This window comes from Malaya genurostris, chromosome 2 (genome assembly GCF_030247185.1).
Source record: "Malaya genurostris strain Urasoe2022 chromosome 2, Malgen_1.1, whole genome shotgun sequence".
In the NCBI taxonomy this organism is placed as follows: domain Eukaryota; kingdom Metazoa; phylum Arthropoda; class Insecta; order Diptera; family Culicidae; genus Malaya; species Malaya genurostris.
The window spans coordinates 306044607-306065225 of record NC_080571.1 but is presented as its reverse complement, the minus strand read 5'-3'; the positions used below and the strand labels follow the sequence as shown (position 1 = coordinate 306065225).

The following is a 20619-nucleotide window of genomic DNA, read 5'->3' as shown; positions in this document are numbered from 1 at the left end:
TTAAAAGTCAACGCTCTTCTTTTATAAGTTACATTATTTTTTCCGTACCTAAAATAAATTTAAATATCAAGAACCAGTTTGAAATGAGTTTCAAACATGTTCCGAACAGTTTTTGATGATTACGTGATTTGGTTGCATTAAAAACAAAAATTTTATACTCCTAGACAACTAGATATACCCCTAATCAATTTCTGTTTTTTTTCTCGATAGACGGCATTATTTGTTCTGCGTTGCTATTGGTAAATCATAGGTGTATTGACAATCGAAGCTGTGTTGACGTTTCTCGAAAAAGTTATTTCGATCAGTTTTTAGCAAAGGAAAAAGCGCTGGTGGAAGTCTATGGCGCTCGTAATCTTACACTTCGAACCTTCTACAACTTCGAACATGTGAAACACAGTTTCGAAAATCCAAGGATGGAGATGTTAACCTTAACGACGTCGCTTGCTCCGGCTATTGGAAATTGTTTGATGACACCGTGAAACTTTCAATGGCGTTCGCTACCAACAACGAATGCATGATTTGAGCCGAGCAATTGATTAACGAAAACTGATTTTTCTCTATGCAATGTACCATCGCACAAGTCGAAAGACGTTCGCGACATGCTGGCAAGTCTCCAGTGGGAAGTGCTTGACCATGTAACTTACTCACCTGACTGGGCTCCTTCCGATTACGACCTTTTTGCTTTCGTTCTTGGAAGTGCATCAATTCTTTCAAACTTTTCCGATATGGTTCACTGAAATTTGCAAATATTGTTCATCCTGTGTTGCAACATCCAAGGCAGTCAATTCTCCTGGCAAAATATCCACAAGTTACCCGAAAGATGGCAACAATATGTAGCATGTGGGATGAACAATATTTCGAATGAAATAACAATAACAGTTCCAGTTCGTGCTCGCATCTCATCCGACACAGTCGAAAATTGCTTACGGTCAAAACAACAGAAACAAAGACAACACAGTTTAGTGGAGAATAGAGTGTACCGTTCAGCAGCGGTAACTAGTGAATCAAGTACTACTCCCTCAAAAACGCTTCCAGCATCAAATCAACCATCAACTGCAATCAATATACAACAAGGCCCAAGACTGTGGTCAATAAGGAAAACGAAAAGAAAATGGAAACCACACACAACACCGACGATGAAGCAACCGATGATAGGATGAGCCACGGACTAAGTGACCCTCGATCCTCGCTAGATGGAAATGGAAGGTCCTCCTCCCCTAGAAAAAGGATGTCAACGAGATCTAATAGCAAAAAGGTGGGTGGGTAATGTCACAGACATAACTGGAGGACGTGAATACGAATAAAACTGACATATTTCTTTCTCACTTCCGGATAGAGATAATCATTCGTATTAGATTTGGTATATTTTGCAACTTTCATTGCTTCGCTTCCAGAATTTTTACGATGCATCTATACTACAGTACGACTAATTGACGGCAAACATATTCTACCATACAATTAAACCAAGTCTTAATATAGGAACTGAATTCAGTTCCAGCATCTAATTCCAGAAATCATGTCCTCAATTTAGTTCCAACATAATGCTGAGACTGAATTGATGAATTAAATTCTGAAATTCAATTCAGGAATTAAAGTTTTGAATTCAGTTTTTGAATGAAGGTTCGGTATTCAGACCCAATATTTAGTTTCAGAATCCAGATCTAAAATTCATATCCTGAATTTTGTTCATGAATTCTGAAAAATCCTAAATCATATCTCTGGATTCGAATCCCTGAATAAGCAACTGCATTTGAAACCATTTTCAAAATCCTGAAATAGGAGTCAGTTATAGTCATAGTTTCAAATTCTGAATCTGTGATCTGGATCGAAATTTTGAAATAGAAGTATGAAACTAAATTCGGAACTTAAAACTACAAGGATCAGCCCGATGGGGTTGTTCGAGCCATTGATGTGGAACAAGGAAACCGAAATTTCTAATGATCGACATTTTAAACTAATCGTCACACTTTTGAATCCGCAAATGCACGAGAGTCTGCGAACCCAGAATGTAGATTTTATTTGTCACGATTTGAATTCGTTTTGTAGCTGACGAAATTACATCAATAGCCCAAATGTATGCAATTATATGTTTGTACATGATTGCGACACGAATATCGATATTTAAGTTTCTCTTCGCCAAGCTTGTATTCAAGTTTTGTATGCAAGCAGTTATTTTTATAGCGGTTCTCTACCATTCTGCGATTTCGATTGAAGTGATAAACTTTTTCTCATTATCAATCGAGTTCATCTTATATAAATTAGAAATTAATCTTATGCACTCAAAAGCGATGCTTTCCATTTGATATATCGCTTACTTCTTCAAAACCGTCGACTATGGCAGGGAAATCCGGTTTGCAGGAGATTTTTTGCAGCCAAACAGGACACTGCTAGCTATTAATCATTATTTAAATGATATACAATTAAAAATACATGGCTATGAACATTCAAATCAATACGTAGAAATATTTCCAATCAAATGGTGACATAATATTAATAATTGATACAAAATTGACTGAGCTGTAATTGTTCAAAACCTGACCACATTCTTGAGTTTCTAATATACAGAAAACAAAAATGTGTTCCACATAAAAATTAACTTCAGAACTCAGGTGGACCAGAATCTAGGTTCTGAGGTTAGTTCTGGAATTTAACTAAAAAATCAGTTCTCTACTACTGCTGGTTTATTGCTAGCCACGACGTCTGAATGCGAAGAAGAGCATCACCTAAGCAAGTTTTTACCACCTCATTATTACTGATGGTGGTGAAGAACATCAGCACGATATCCAGTTCCGTCTAACGTACTAGAAGAAATGAAAAATTCTCGGTCAAGATTTAACTAGTACACTCGGCCAGTAGAACACCACAACTGATATGTGCCTGACTACCTCAAAACCGTCATCCTGATTCGAAAAAGACGAGCAAACGAGATGAGTTTTCCTCGTTGTTTCCAAAAGTTTGAGAAAAAATAGATTTTGAGTTATTTATGGATTTTTTACACTGTTGAAAATTTAATCACAAATTCCTGATTATATTGCTGATAGCATGGAGAAAAAATTATGTTGTTGCGTTAAGTATTACAAGAGATATTCACGATCAAAAACTTATCACTCTCCCAGAGGGTAAATTTTGAAAAGGCGCCCCATAGTAAAGTAAGTCGTATTCACGACAAAAAAAACATTTTATATAACAAAAACATAAGGCACGTAAAGCTTGTACGCGAAAAGGCCTGAATAATTTTTTTTAAACAATTACAGTTTCCTTGCAATTAATGTGTTCCATTCTTTAAAAAATATACAGAAAATAATTAAGAGTCCATTTTTATCTCGAAAATAGACTATAAGACAAACTACACCAAAAACAATCTTGTTAATTAATTTATTTATTTATTTACTTCGTCCATCAAATGTAGACTACATATAAATGGTTTACAATGTTTTCTTAGATACTACGCATTATTTCTACGACTAAACTGGAATTTCATTTCATTTTTGGACATGCCAAGGTCAAGATGTTCGCAATATTGATTGTAGTGGCGCATTATACGATTGATTGGGCTATTTTTTGCATAATTTGTTGTAGTGTTTCTATCTAAAAATAATTTCCTGGTTCGTAATTGACGGCTAGGTGTAAAAAAATTAAATTGCGATAATAAAGAAGGTGATTGAATGCGTTGAGAAATAATGTCGCTGATAAAATAAAGCATTGCAAGGTCGCGGCGTTCTTTAAGTGTTTGAATATTGATGAGCATGCAGCGTGCTTCATATGGTGGTAAAGGAAATGCTGTCCAGTTTAATTTACGAAGTGCATATAAAAGAAATCATATGATGCGCTGTAATAACGTAATTGATCGACCTATCTAACGAAACCTGAAGCCAAACTGTAGAAATAATGAACAGTCTAATTTATTGTTTATAGTCCAAGTTAGTTCAACGAATAAATAAACAAATGCAATCAAAAATCAAATTCAGATAGCGGAGAAGCCTACGAGTTGTAGACGAAATACGTATCTGTTGTCGTACGTTCGAGCCCCGACCTGAAAGGATTCCTAATGTCAGTAGGATCGTAGTACTAGCCATGCAATGATTCTGTACGGTAAGAATCGGCTGCTAAGTATGTTGAAACAGAAAGGCCAAATTCCACAAAAGGAATATAACACATGGATCAATAAGTCCCGAGACTAACAATGGAAACAACATTTTTTTTGCAAAATTTTTTTTTATTCAACAACATAATCACCTTTTGGGGTGATACAATGGTTCCAACGTTTTTCCAATTTTTCAATACCATGTTTATAAAAAAATGTATCTCGCTTCAAAATAAACTTCATTTGAGCCAAATCTTTTTCCTTGGAGCATATTTTAAGATCAGCAAAGAGTCAGTAGTCACTGGGGGCTAAATCTGGCGAGTATGGGGTGTGGGGAAACAGATCAAAGCCCAATTCGTTCAATTTCGCCATTGTTTTCATCGACTTGTGGCAGGGTGCATTGTCTTGATGAAAAAGCAATCGCGGCACCTACTTGGAAAAAACCTTTTTCATGCTCAATTTTTCATGAAAGATAGTAAATACACTTCCATATGATATCTGTGTCATCTCACTTCACTCACATTTTCCGGTGTAACGGCTTCCACAGGTCTACCCGAGCGTTCCGCGTCATTTGTCGGCGAACCACCGACAAATCGTTGCTTTTGATGGACAAGAGTCCGGATAACATTTTTCAATCCATTGTTTCGCTTGCACGGTGTTTTTACCCATTAAAAAACAATGTTTTATCAAAACACGAAACTCGGTTTTTTCCATTTTTTAACAAACTACAAAACGACTTTACTTCAACCTCGATAACTCAGCTGTTTCTGGTCGGATCGACTTAAAATTTTGACCCGTTTCAAGCGAAGGTTAGTACTCTAAAAAGACGTGGTTACTGGTTTACTACAAGCGCCATCTCTGCTTCAGTCTCGGGACTTATTGATCCATGTGTTATTGCCAAGACTTTTTGATTCCACATTCTAGAAAATTCGACAGTCCCACTACAAAAGGGCCTAACTGCTAATGTTTGTTTCTCTTTGTTTACTTTTTCTTTCACGATTTACCACACTTATTTTATATTTGACGCCTTACTCTTCGCAAAACTTTCAAGGTAAAACCACAAGCTTTCGATTTATATTGGAAACTTTTCACAAATTGCTGTGATGGCTCCGTAATAATCAAAAGAGAAAGTAAACAAAAAGGGGCTCTCATTTGAAGCTGGGCCCTTTCGTCGTGGGAAATAAAAAATGGTCACCCGTTTCCGATCCGGACCCGACAATTTTTTTTCCGGAATCCCATACCGAGCCGTACCCGTCGGGCTCGTTCCTACTTCGAGCATCAAGTATTGAAGCCTCTTAGGGTAAACTGAAATGAGCGAAGATACAATTTATGAAATCTTTTACAACTTATACCTAATTACAAGAAATTTTGACAAAAAATTAACCAATCGATACGAATTTGAAAAAATATTCCAACTTTCCTACCATTTTTTATAAATATTAAAAATAGGTATTAGCATTTGGTATTAGGTTTTGAAAGAACATAATTATTTGACTGTGACACGTTAATCCTTATTTTGGAAATTCTGTATTATCTTTGAATTTAATGTGATTATCTATACATTTTTAACACTAAAAAGTTGTAACTGTCTTCAACTACAACCAGTGAAAAAACGTAATCATACACCCAAATATATTTAAAAAAATGTGTATTTTTTCTTAAATTGTCCTGATTATTTGAATAAATATTTCGTTCACTTATTTTTATAAAACAATCGAAGATCATTCATTCTAGTCACAATTCTCGAGAGAAAAACTATTAATGAAGCAAAAAAATGTGGATTTATTAAAAAATGGTAGCATCTCTCTGCTAGGTAGATAAAGCACGTTTTTTCATTATTTTTACGTTTCGTCTTAGACTCATCAGCCTAATGCTTAACTCGGCAGTTCAATTTTAACCGCTAAGCAGACGCAAAGTTTCTGTTATTTTCGGAACTCTTTTTATTTTGCTACGTAGTTCAATTTCTTTAGGGGTAAGGAAATATTGCTATATCTTAACTAAAGAATATAAAATGTGAAAGTTTCATGTGTGACTACTTTCCGTCATCATTATTTCACATAATTACGAACAAATACTCACTGTATGTATTGAAAAAGATATGAAATATCCTATTTTTCAAAACCCTTCAAAATATTCTTCTGAAATGAATGGGAGACGTGACGCCCGATCGTAGAAAACATGAACACTATACATTTTAAATTACGCGAAGTCACGGGTATCTGAACATAGAGTTAGAATGATCTTAACAACGGAGCAAAGCACATGACAATAATGGGGCAAAACGCACTTTCATAAAGCTTGTTCTTCTTATCTAAAGAGAGTTTTGCCAAATGGAAGGTTGCTCACTATTATTCTTTATCCTATTATCCATTTTGCCCCACACAACTCGTGTCATTTTTCCCCCAAAAGCATGGGATGATAGTTTTGATGATTTTTCCATAACAGAGTCATTATTGATTTTTGGTTATTTTTCCAAACATTATTGAGATATTGCTTTCAAAATTTTACAGTAATCTACTGTCATGATAGACTTTCAGTTTCATTAAAATTTCTGTGAAAAAAATTGTTAACTTCTGAGAAAAGCAAGAGGTACATTTTGCTTCAGGGGTAGGTTTTACCCCATCTTCCCCTACTGACATGCCGAACGAAAACGTGTTTTCGACATTCTCTGGCCGATGCAGGTTTGGTCATTTAGGGGTTAGCCAAATTTTGTGCTGGGCATTTTTTTATGATAATTTAAGGTATAAGTCATACAAAAAATATATCTTTTCAAATCAATTTGAAATAAAGTGAATCAGACAAAAAGAGTAAGACTTGTGATTGAAATACGGATAAAAAGCTAGGTTAACGCGAGCCGTCGATTGGAATTTCAACTTTATACAAATATCAGTGTACTCAGTAATAGTAGACAAAATTGACAATCGGAACAGGAAGTTCTTATGTCATTTCATTATTCTACAAGAAAATTTCAAATTGATGATTTTTTTAACAAATCTGAATTGTGCGACCAGTCTCACTAGTATTTGTAGTATATAAAAGATCCGTGCAAATAAAATAATAATAATAATAATAATTATAAAAATAACTACCAAAAAAATTGTAATTATTTGAATGACCGAACATTGACACCCCTATCCTAGAAAACAACGGGTGTGATTGTATAGCGGTACCTGACTTCATTCACAGTGTCGAAACTAGAGAACAAGTCTACATTCAATACAGTATACATCATTGTATGTGTATGTGAATAACGAGAGTACCATTGTCGTATCCTTTGCGATTCGTCTCAATTTCACAAGACATCTTTCTCCGGCAACTGTTCTTCAATCATTACTCGATTTTTATTTTCCATATTCCTAATATCTCTGTCATTGTTTTCAAATATAGCTTCGATTCTCTTAGTCGAACGTAGTAAAGCTACCAAGTTTACTTAATCGTAAGAATACTTAGCATTTCACATTCATTCTAATAAATTTTATAACCCTTCTGATATACACTACACCTTCACACCTCTACTCTATTAGTAAATATGTTACATATTTTTATAATCAAATCTTGCATGCTAATTATTATTTGGAACATAATTTGTTTTATAGATACAAACAACCCAAGCCACTAAAAAGTAGTCGACCAAAAGCTGCAGAGTATTTAAAATAATCCACTTTCAAATCCATTAAAAGTTTAAATGATTTTGGCATAAACTTTTCGTTGTTTAAAGGTACAGCTGGAACCTCGAATAACTTGACAATACGAACAAGCAAAGTTCTGCGAGAACTCGGTGTTAAAAAATGTTCGACAAATATTTGGCAATTTAGAAGTACAGAACAAGTTCCAAATGAGTAGTATGAATGGAAGTAGCTGAACAATCTATTCCAGATACTGCATAGAGATTCACTCAATCGCATCGTGTGATCTTTCAAGTGTTATTAAAAAAAGGTAATTATAATGTTATTCCTGAACCTTGTAGCCTGCCTGAGCCAACTCGTTTCTTTGATTCGAACATTTAGTAACTTGAGAATTCGCACTAAAATCAGAGCAATTTCAAATAAATTGTGGATTTTCACATGAACTCAAACGTAAGTCATCAGATTCACGTTCTCTCGATCGAGTTCAAGCGAGAATCCGTTCGAATCGTGTCCTCTCGCATGAATCTAAACAAAAATCCATTTCCATTCGTGTCCTCTCGCACGAAACATAAATCCACACGAATCGTGTCCTCTCGCACGAATTGAATTTATGTTTCATGATTTGTGTTCTATCGCACAGTCATGTTTTTAGTGTTTTCTATCACAAACCGGAATAATAAGTCGGCAACAACATTACACTTGCTGTTAGAAAGAAGTTCCAAACCCAGAATAGGTTTTATCAAATAATTTTCGAATACCTACAAAATAACGGGAGCTGCTGCGCTATTGTCGTATCCTTTGCGATTCGTCTCAATTTCACAAGACATCTTTCTCCGGCAACTGTTCTTGAATCACTATTCGATTTTTATTTTCCATATTTCTAATATCTCTGTCATTGTTTTCAAATATAGTTTACTTCGATTCTCTTAGGCTGTGAACCATTTCGCGGTTAATTTTAACTTCTAGTTCAAATCTGACATTCGAGCGGTTAATTTGATGTTGTCAAAAATAACCCTGCTCAAGAGCATGGTTATTTTTGACAGATCGATAGTTATTTTGCGACACTGAAAAAAATCCTGCGATGAAAATTCTAATATAAATTCTTTAGTTGAAATTATTTCCAGTGGAAAATAAACCCGAATAACTTTCCGTCCATCAAATTTTGAAATGGGCCGCAGTTTTAGTTAAATTTAACTACTCGACACAAAATAACCACTCAAGTGTCAGATTTTAACCAAAAGTTAAAATTAACCACGAAATGGTTCACAGCCTTAGTCGGACGTAGTAAAGCTACCAAGTTTACTCCATCGTAAGAATACTTAGCATTTCACATTCATTCTTATAAATTTTATAACCCTAATATCTTCTCACCTCTACTCTATTAGTAAATATATCGATTCCATGGACATTTTTGCACAAGAAATACCTATTTTGATACTACTAGCTCACGTTTCAATTAAATCGATCGCGTTTTGCCTTTCTCATATAGAAAGGTTATGCAATCACTGTGAAAACCGACTTTTGAACCGAGGCCCGGAGGGCCGAGTGTCATATACCATTCGACTCAGTTCGTCGAGTACGCAAAATGTCTGTGTGTGTGTATGTGTGTGTGTGTGTGTGTGTGTGTGTATGTGTGTGTGTATGTGTGTGTGTGTATGTGCGTATGTGTGTATGTAACGTTTTTTTGCACTAACTTTTCTCGGAGATGGCTGAACCGATTTTCACAAACTTAGATTCAAATGAAAGGTCTTGTGGTCCCATACAAAATTCCTGAATATTATTTGGATCCGACTTCCCGTTCCGGAATTATGGGGTAAAATGTGCAAAAAATTGTGAAAATAAGTGCACTAACTTTTCTCAGAGATGGCTGAATCGATTTTCACAAACTCAGATTCAAATGAAAGGTCTTGAGGTCCTATACAAAATTCCTGAATATTATTTGGATCCGACTTCCGGTTCGAGAGTTATGGGGTAAAATGTGCAAAAAAAAGAATATATGTGTTTTAACTTTTCTCATAGATGGCGCGACCGATTTTCACAAACTTAGGTTCAAATGAAAGGTCCTGTGGTCCGATGCGTTATTCCTGAATTTCATGCGGATCCGACTTCCGGATCCGGAAATATAGGGTAAAGTGTGTTAAAAATTGTACACCATAACTGAAAATGGGGAAAAACCTTAAAAAATTTTCTAAATCGACCTCAAATCTTTTCCAATTTGATGGTTTTTATCAGTAGACGGTCAAACAAACCGATTTCGGTTATTCTTTTAAGAATCGAAGAAAATTTTTTTTCGCCTTTTTGCCTTTCTCATATAGAAAGGTTATGCAATCACTGTGAAAACCGACTTTTGAACCGGGGCCCGGAGGGCCGAGTGTCATATACCATTCGACTCAGTTCGCTGAGTACGCAAAATGTCGGTGTGTGTATGTGTGTGTTTGTGTGTGTGTATGTGCGTATGTGTGTATGTAACGTTTTTTGCACTAACTTTATGGGGTAAAATGTGCAAAAAAATGAAAATATGTGTTCTAACTTTTCTCATAGATGGCGCGACCGATTTTCACAAACTTAGGAACAAATGAAAGTTCCTGTGTTCCCATACGTAATTCCTGGATTTTATTCGGATCCGACTTCCGGATCCGGAAATATAGGGTAAAGTGTGTTAAAAATTTTATACCATCACTGAAAAGAGCGAAAAACCGTAAAAAGTTTTCTAAATCGACCTAAAATCTTTTCCAATTGATAGTTTTTATCAGTAGACGGTCAAACAAATCTATTTCGATTATTCTTTTAAGAATCGAAGAAAAATAATTTTGAAGAATACCACAGTATTATATTGGTATGATAGTATGATTGATATGAGAAAGGCATCATTACACCACTAGGTGGATTAAGACAGGTTTTTTTGAAATGTATGTGAACTAAACTAAATGTCCTCATTAAACGTATCGAAAAATTTAACTTCTATTCGATTATTATTTGATACTAGCTGAATTACCCGGCGTTGCTCGGAAATGTTTCGTGGAGGGAAGGTCGAAAAAAATTCTCGAGGTTGTCCTGCTTAGTTGCTAGAAATATACTGTACTCGTACAATTTTTCGTAAAACCCGATCAATTTTTCCTTCCAGTTTCCACGTTCGGGGCACTTACTCCACTCTCTCACCCTCAAAAAATAACCTTATAATCTATTTTGATTTAACTTCCTTTTTGTCAGTGAACTTACTACAGACCTTTACCCTGAGTAGTGTAGAAAGTATCTGTGCTTTTCGAAAAATATCGTTTCACATTTGGTACATGTGCCAAACTTGGTGGCGATTCATTTAGTTGTTTCGTAGTAATGCTGAGACTCAAATGCACTCACGTTTATATGCGACAAAGATTATTTTCCCTTAGTTCTTTGACTTCCCCGGCAAAATGGAACCAGATCTTTTGATATTATTTAGAGAAAATTGCGTTGTATTCAAATTAACAACAGCATTACTGTCTACTACGATCTTGAAATTCTTGCCACTCCCTTGTTTTACAAAAAATGGGAGATGAACATTTATTTTCAAAAACCTCTCCTTCTAGTCTAAATGTCAATTTTCTTCAAATTATATAAACTTCGTCATTGACCACCTCCCCTCATGTTAAGGACACTTGCCACACACTCTTCCCCTGAAAATGTTCTAATGATCATCTCTGAAGAGCAAGAAGTATCTGTGCCGAATTTTATAGCAATCCGTTCAGTAGTTCCTGAGTTATGCCATTACAAACATTACATCCCCTTTTTAAAGGGACGTATTACATATACCCCACACGAATACCCATTTAATCATATCTTAGTTGCGCAAAAAGTATCTATGGTCTTCAAAAAGTATCGATTCTCGTCAAATTAAATAATTTTTTTCATGACTTTTGTTAAGTATACTTGCTACGCTCCCTCCCTCATAAACATACCCTTACAACTATCTCTGAAGAGCAAAAAGCAGCTATGCCAAGTGTGATAGCAATTCGTTCAGTTGTTTCGGAGTTATGCCGTTACATCCCCCTTTTTAAAGGCATTTGCTACATCCACCCCCATATATATCTAAGGTATGGAAAATGTTTGCATGATCTTCAAAAATTATCGATTCTTGTCAAATTTTAAGAATTTTTTCATAGCCTGTTAATGATACTTACTACGTTTCCTCCCCTATAATAATACCTTTATGACTATTTCTTAAGAGAAAGAAATAACTGTGCCAAATTTTATAGCAATTTGTGCAATAGTTCCGGAGTTATGCCGTTACAAACAACATTCATTTCTAAGTTGTGCAAAAAGTGTCAATGGTCTTCAAAAAGTACCGATTCTCATCAAATTGAATAATTTTTTTTATGGCCATCTTCGTTAAGGACACTTGCTACGCTCCCTTCCTCCATGGAAATATTCTTATAACCAACTCTGAAGAGCAAGAAGTACATGTGCAAAGTTTGATAGCAATCCGTTCAGTAATTCCGGAGTTATGCCATTACAAACATTACACCACCCTTTTTTAAAGGCACTTACTACATCCACCCCCCATATAATCATATCAAATATATGCAAAATGTTTCTACGGTCTTAAAAAAGTATCGATTCTCGTCAAATTAGACAAATGTTTTCATGACCCCCCTCCCCTGATAAAAACACTTACTATGCTCCCTCTTCTATTAAAATACCCTTATGACCTTTTCAGAAGAGCAAGAAGTATCTGTGCCAAGTTTGGTGGCAATCCGTTCAGTAGTTCCGAAGTTATGGCGTTACAAACATACAAACTTAAATCCATTTTTACCTTATGATAAAAAAAGAACCGGAATTTTCATTTTAAAATTCTCGCGCTTGTCCAATCGGTAAACTTTTATTCTCTCAACTTTGACAACACTTTTATACACATTCTGTCAAATTTTGACGCATATCGTCCGATTAGTTTTTGTTCGGCGTCTATACCAAGAAGTTGAAAAATTTTCGTGTGACGATTTTTATAATGGATGAAAATTTAGAACAACGTGCGTGCATCAAATTTTGTGTTGCAAATGGATTTAAGTGTTCCGAAACGTTGAAAATGTTAGAAAAGGGCTTTGGTGAATCGTGTCTAGGAAAAACACAGGCATACGAGTGGTATAAACGCTTCAAAGGTGGTCGTACAAGCTTGGATCATGATGAGATCCCTGGCCGCCCAACAACATCTGTTACTGAAGAAAACATTGAATCGGCGAAGCAAAACGTGTTGCAAAATCGTTCTGAACCGATTAGAGAGATTGCTGTGTTGTTGGGCATCTCTTATGGATCAGCCGAACACATTTTAACTGATGTTTTGGGTTTGAAACGCGTCGCTTCTCGGCTGGTGCCAATAAAGCTGAATTTCATTCAAAAACAGCGTCGTGTTGATGTGGCCAAAGAGATGATTTCCAACGAAGATAGTAACCCCACATTCATCGAATGCATCATAACTGGTAATGAGGTGTGGATCTATGAATATGACGTCGAAACCGCACAACAATCGACCGAATGGCGCCTCGAAGGCGAGCCGTTGTTCTAAGTTTTCATTCATTATAAAAATCGCCACACGAAAATTTTTCAACTTCTTTGTATAGACGCCAAACAAAAACTAATCGTACGATATGCGTCAAAATTTGACAGAATGTGTATAAAAGTCTTGTCAAAGTTGAGAGACTAAAAGTTTACCGATTGGACAAGCGCGGGAATTTTAAAATGAAAATTCCGGTTTTTTTATCATAAGGTATATATATAACACATGGATCAATAAGTCTCGACACTAACAATGGAAACAACATTTTTTTGCAAATTTTTTTTTATTCATCAACATCACCTTTTAGGGTAATACAATGGTTCCAACGTTTTACCAATTTTTCAATACCATGTTCATAAAAAAAATTATCTTTCGCTTCAAAATAAGCTTCAGTTTCAGCGATGACCTCCTCATTTGAGCCAAATCTTTTTCTCTGGAGCTTTTTTTTAAGATCAGCAAAGAGCCAGTAGTCACTGGGGGCTAAATCTGGCGAGTATGGGGGTGGGAAAGCAGATCAAAGCCCAATTCGTTCAATTTCTCCATTGTTTTCATTGTTTTGTTCATTGCTGTTTTTGTTCCATCGAAAGCAATCGCGGCACCCAATTGGAAAAAACCTTTTTCATACTCAATTTTTCATGAAGGATAGTAAATACACTTCCATATGATATCTGTGTCATCTCAGCAATCTCACGGAGCTTCACTTTACGATCTTTCATTATAATTTTTGTCACTTCACTCACATCTTCCGGTGTAACGGCTTCCACAGGTCTACCCGAGCATTCCGCGTCATTTGTGTCGACCACGTTTAAACTCGGCGAACCACCGACAAATCGTTGCTTTTGATGGACAAGAGTCCGGAAAACATTTTTCAATCCATCGTTTTGCTTTTACCCATTCAAAAACAATGTTTTATCGAAACACGAAACTCGGTTTTTTCCATTTTTTTTAACAAACTACAAAACGACTTTACTCCAACCTCGATAACTCAGCTGTTTCTGGTCGGATCGACTTAAAATTTTGACCCGTTTCAAGCAAAGGTTAGTACTCTAGAAAGACGTGGTTACTGGTTTACTACGAGCGCCATCTCTGCTTCAGTCTCGGGACTTATTTATCCATGTGTTATAGATATAGATTTTACAGTAAATCAATTATGTTGCAATAGTTTCGCGTTCACCTTTCACACCCGCAAAGAGTGAGAGAGAGACATACAGAATAGAGAACTAAAAACCAAGATTCTAAATACAGCACTGTAAGAACCATCCGCGCTTATGGGTGAATTAGCCTCTACAATCTCGTCGATTCGTAAAAAAAAATTGCGAATTGGTATGAGAACATTTGCCTCCAATTGAGCAAATACAGATTATCAAACAGAAGTATATTGGCCCATGGAAACAAGTAACGTCATTTAGAATTTTGAGCTGTAGTGGAAAAGTCTCTTTACTTAACTGCATACTGCGAAATACAGAAACGTGGGTCGTATGGCGAATCTTTTATTAAGTTTATTGGTATGAGAATTGTTATTAAAAATGAACTTATTCAAGAATTTTCAACATGTTGTCATTTTGTTCATGAGTTTTTCTAAAGGATCCCAGTATTACGGGAAAAATCCAACCGTTTGGAACAAAAATGCTGCATGAAACGACACTTTTAGGTGACCAAGCTTCGATAATCTCATCATTTTGGGAAAATTGCGATCTGATATGAGAACAGTTGCCGCTGATTTGTCTTGGGCAAATACAGATTTTCAAACAAATCTTGGAGAATGAGTGTTACATAGATAGCAGTAACATCATGGGAAATCTTGAGATGTAGTAGAAAAATACGTGTACGTAATTTGTTCGTGAATGTCAACAAGATTTTTAAGGTTGAAGGACAAATCAGATTGATCCAGAGCACACGGGTAAATTGAATGAGACTTGATAGGAAACACTACCAAAACCATTGCATGAATTCACAACGTGGCAATTTATCAGCACTAAATATATACAGCGAAGTAGAGTACGGGCTATCAGTTTTCTTGTAAGTCCTGTACGGGTAACACATTCTAACAGAAAATGGCGAAAATTATTGTGTTGATAGCGTTGGTGTGTCTTGCGGGGGTAAGTCATAACTGATGCCTGATGTGATCAACGATACAAAAATTTACATCCAACCATTTTTTTCAGATTTCGGAAGCATCGCCGAATTTCGGCTTCTCAATGACCTTTGCACCATCGAGTGCAATTACCTCCGGTGTCAGTACTTTTGTTTCTGCGTTGAATTCTCTAAGTTCAGCCTTAAGCAGTCTACCAACGACCAATGCTAACACCAATGCAAACGTCACCCTTATTTCCACTAATCTTGCGAATTTAGTGAAAAATTTGGTCGTATTTGGTAACTACGTCAAAGGAAATATTACAGTGGCTCTGGCGGATACAAAAACTGATATCGATACACTGTTTACGAATATATACAACTCCTTCGATGCTCTTAACACTTTTCTGAGCGTCGATGGTAATACCTACATTACCACGATTTCCGCTGTGCTAACGACTAGTCCCGCGCTCAATCAAGTGATCGATCAAGTTACGAGTCTCCAAACTACATTGAGTTCAATAGTCACACAATTCAACAACGTCCAGTTGGCAATAACCAACGCTCAAACTATAGCTTTAAACACAGGCGTCCCATTTAATGCTGCAGTTGCGAACGCTCTGGTGGTAGCATCATTAGGGACCAGTATTAGTGGAAATTTCACCATCATCCAAAAACAGATAGCCAACATAACCACCAACGTGAAGGGACTTGGTACGGCTGCTGCATCGGCCAATTCCTACATAGCAACGGTTAACTCGAGTCTAAGCACCAGCGGAAAAACAGTCAATACCTCTCTCAGCGCATTCCAAAAGGTACAAACAACACTGAACACCACTGCCATCACTTATTCGTCTACCACCATAAAAACAGTCGCCAGTGATTTGAAATCGGTATCATCGAAACTGGCGATCTACGTAAAGGATGCTACTCTAAGCGCCTTGGTCGCCACTTTCAATTCCACTATTGCACCCGCAATCAATTCTACAATAGCCGGACTCCTTTCCGGTGCAGTTGATGTAACCAACGCAGGCTTACAACTACTTTACACACAAACACAGACTGTAATACAAAATGCCTCTTCGTACTACACCAGCACGGCTTACGTCGTATCAATGAGCTTGGCGTCGCAAATCATGGCATTGGGAACAACGGGACCGGCATGTGGTTCGAAGTACTCCAGTGCCATCACCAGTGCGCTATCCACGGCAGTAAGCGGTCTCACGGCCTGTCTAACCGCTGAACAAACCAAAGCGGCGGCAAATATGGACATCACTGTCCGACTAGGGCAGTTGGCTCTCAGTAGTCATCTGGCGGTAACCAGTCTGATTGCATCCTGTGGATCGTACTCCAACTTTGCAAAGGACACCGTTGTGTACGGTCAAGCGCTCTCCTGTCTGTCAACGGTAAAGTCGACATACTCTCGAACTAAGTAATGCTGAAGCAATGTTACATTATTTCTTTCAGATGATCACCAGTGCTGATGCTATCAACACTTTGTACTCCACAATCGTTCAGCCAGAATTTGATCAAGGTTCTGCGTTCATAGCCTTGGAAGCTGACATGGCCAACACTCGCCTCAGCACCTGCATTAACCTCAAGAGCAGTATTTTCCAGGCTCAAATCGCCTCAATATCGGCTGGAATTGCTGCTTGTACCTAAGGCACTATAATTTGAGATACGAATATTTGTAGTCTCTATAAATCTTCTATGTAATAAAAACCACTCATCGGAAACAATATATCGGTGGTTTTTTTCTCGATTAGTCCGAAAAATTTTCATACGAATGAAAATTTGAAAATTTTGAAATTGAATTGAAAGTCCTCAGTAGGAGCGTTCATCATCGGCCGAATACCAGTGAGATAGACATTAAATCTCACTAATTTTACAAAGCGCTTTAGCTCAGTTCCTATGCAAAATTTTGCATGCGTGAGTTGTGTCACGTGAAATCATTTAAATCACCATACCGGAGAAGTGGGAGAAGAATCTCGAAAGGAGAAAAAACGTCGAGATGTAAAGTAATATTAAATAAAAACAGTTTTCAAAAAAAAATCGACGCTCACCTGATTTAAGAAAACATTTTTGCCTTCGGAAGATTTACATTGCCACATACACTAACGGTTAAAAAATAAAACAGTAAAATAGTAAAACAATTGAAGCAGTTAAACAATAAAAATGTAAATTTTTCTGTTACTGTTGTAAAACAATTTCCAATAACTAGAACTTTTTTGAAACAGTTATCTACTCAATGGCCAGTTCTCTCAGGTTTTGTATCATTTGATGGATAATTTATCATCCACCGCAAATGATTCAATCACTGTCCTGCAGTGGAATTGTCGAAGCATCATGCCAAAACTTGATTCATTTAATGTTTTGTTGCATAGTCAACAATGTGATGTATTTGCTTTGTGCGAAACATGGCTTACATAAAACAAAACCTTAAATTTTAATGACGTATGGTGGAGTGCTTTTCTTTTAGGAATTAAGAAATGTTATTCCTTTTATAGAATAAACATTCCTTCGACTTCTAGTATAGAAGTTGTTGCTTGTCAAATAAACATTAAAGGAAATGACATTTGCATTGCTTCGGTATATATTCCTCCAAGAGCTCAAGTTGGACAGCGACAGCTTGATGAAACTGTCGAAGCCCTTCCTGCTCCACGTTTGATTTTAAGAGATTTCAATTCGCACGGAATGATGTGGGGTTCTATTTACAATGATAGCAAATCATCTTTAATATACAATATTTGCGACAATTTCAACATGACGGTATTAAATATGGGTAGCATGACACGGATCCCAAGACCTCCTGCACGTCCAAGTGCATTAGATTTATCTCTTTGTTCGACTTCAATTCGACTAGATTGCACCTGGAAAGTATTTCCTAATTTACACGGTAGCAATCATTTATCAATCATCATCTCTGTTAGCAGTAATAAATGCATTGCTAATTCAGTGAATATTCCATATGATTTGACAAAAAATGTTGACTGGATTAAATACCAAAGTAGTACCTCAAGTACCTTGAACTCAATGAAAGAGCTCCCCCCACTTGAAAAGTATGACTTCCTCGTTTGTTCGATTCCGGAGGCCGCAGAACAAGCCCAAACCAAACGATATCTTGGTCCATCGAGCAACAGAAGGCTTTCAAACCCTTGGTGGGACAAAGAGTGTTCAGATGCTGAACACAAATGCTTTCAAGACGTTTTTAAAACGAGAAAGAGTAACTTTTCAGAATTTTGAAAAATTCTTGGTTTTAGAAATCAAGTACAAGAGCATACTTCGGGCAAAGCAATGTAGCTATTGGAAACATTTTGTCTAAGGTTTGTCAAGAGAAACCTCAATGAGCACTTTTTGGAATACGGCCAGACGAATGAGGAATCGTAACTTAGGAAATGAGATTGAGGAATACTCGAACCGAAGGATATTTGGAGGAAAATTTGTCCAGATTCTGTTCCTATGCAGAGCATTATTTGGGAGTCTTCTCCAAATAATGGTTCCATTGTTAGCCCCTTTTCAATTATGGGATTTTCCATAACACTCATGTCTTGTAACAATAACGCTCCTGGGTTGGACAGAATTAAATTCAACTTGGTGAAGAATCTGCCCGACCTCGCGAAAACACGTTTGTAGGAATTGCTCAACAAGTTTCTTGAGCAAAATATTGTTCCACCTGACTGGAGGCAAGTGAAAATAATCACCATTCAGAAGCCGGGGAAACCAGCTTCCAATCACAACTCTTATAGACCCATTGTAATGTTGTCCTGCATTAGAAAATTGTTCGAAAAAAATATTCTTCGACGTCTCAACACTTGGGTCGAGTCGAACGGTTTGTTGTCAGATACTCAGTTTGGCCTCCGTTGTTTTTAAGCGAAGGCAGTTTGGATGTCAGACGAAGATAATGCAAGGCAATCATTCGTCCCTTTATTCCTAATGTCACTTTCGTCCCAAAAGACATGAATCCACCAAATTGCACACAACTTCGACCAATTGAGGAATTTTGGGCATTAACGAAGGCACATCTTAGGAAACATGTCTCGGCAGCCGAAACCATTCAACAGTTCGAAAAAAATTGAAAAAAATGTCAAAACTTGTCGCCAAGAAGTCTGTACGGAATTTAATGAGGAACGTTCTCAAGAAGGTGCGCCAGCTAGTCAACAATGGCTAAGTAGCAAATGTTAAGAATGGTATTCTGTTGTTGTAGTCTAACATTATCAGTATATCGATTAAAATTTGAATATCTAAAACTTGTGAATTATTTACAGCGAAATCAAAGTGTGTCCGTGCTTTCTGGGACAGTCTTTAATTTTCGAATTCTATACATTCCGAAATAATTCTAAGTTTGCGAAATTTAAATTTTAATATTCTATTGATTATAATTGATGTCGTTTAGGAAAATTTGAAATATAAGTTTTCGTTCTTAATTGCTTGTAAAACAAAAATCAAGCAATAAATTATTTTTAAATTGTAGTTGGTTTCTTTTGCCATGGGTTAGTATATAAAATTCATATAAATTTACGTTCTATTTCTTATTGTATAAAGCCATTTTAATTATTTAAAAATTGTACATTCAATTTGATTTGCAGAAACGTAATATATATATATATATATATATATATATATATATATATATATATATATATATATATATATATATATATATATATATATATATATATATATATATATATATATATATATATATATATATATATATATATATATATATATATATTCTCAGTTTTTTGACAATATCTGTCACACTTGACCTTGAAAACAGAATATGTTTTTAGACTTGGATTCCGCAACGGTAATATCTATCCATCAAGCCATAGATTGTTAAAATCCGTCCATTTTTAACGGAGATATCGATATTTTTGTGCAAGCGACTTTTCGCCTTATTCCAATAGTAGGAGTTTTGAGCACTGTATGACAAAGCAATGCTTAGGAGCAACGTGAAACACGATTTTTTATACTGTTACATACAATTGTTTCTGAGTACCAAAAAGACTGTGTACAGCATCCTTTTTATGTCATCTTGCCTCGGACCGATTTTAGCACGGTTCGTTTTTGGCAACATAATCGCTTGAATATGACATATGTAAATTAGATGATGGCAAAGATGGCAGCATTTTAGAGTTGAAAACAATTGCATAATTATACTGATTTAAACTACTGACAGTAATGAATGCTGGAAAAACATAACACCAATATACCATTCGAATCAGTTCGTCGAGATCAGCAAATGCGTGTGTGGAAAATAATTTCACTCAATTTTCTCTGAGATGACTCAACCATTTTCTACAAAC

At 36.1% G+C, this 20619-nt stretch overlaps 2 protein-coding genes across 7 annotated transcripts in view; one reads left to right on the top strand and one right to left on the bottom strand.

The window, feature by feature from the left end:
* LOC131430992 (serine-rich adhesin for platelets) overlaps window positions 1-20619 on the bottom strand; it is a 371249-nt gene that overhangs the window by 222971 nt on the left and 127659 nt on the right. The gene's annotated exons all lie outside the window — the stretch shown is intronic.
* LOC131430994 (uncharacterized) lies at window positions 15217-17051 on the top strand. The gene is made up of 3 exons (XM_058596338.1): window positions 15217-15336; window positions 15403-16716; window positions 16778-17051. The coding sequence occupies exons 1-3, from the start codon at window positions 15292-15294 to the stop codon at window positions 16970-16972; spliced, it is 1554 nt and encodes a 517-aa protein (XP_058452321.1). The 5' UTR covers window positions 15217-15291; the 3' UTR covers window positions 16973-17051.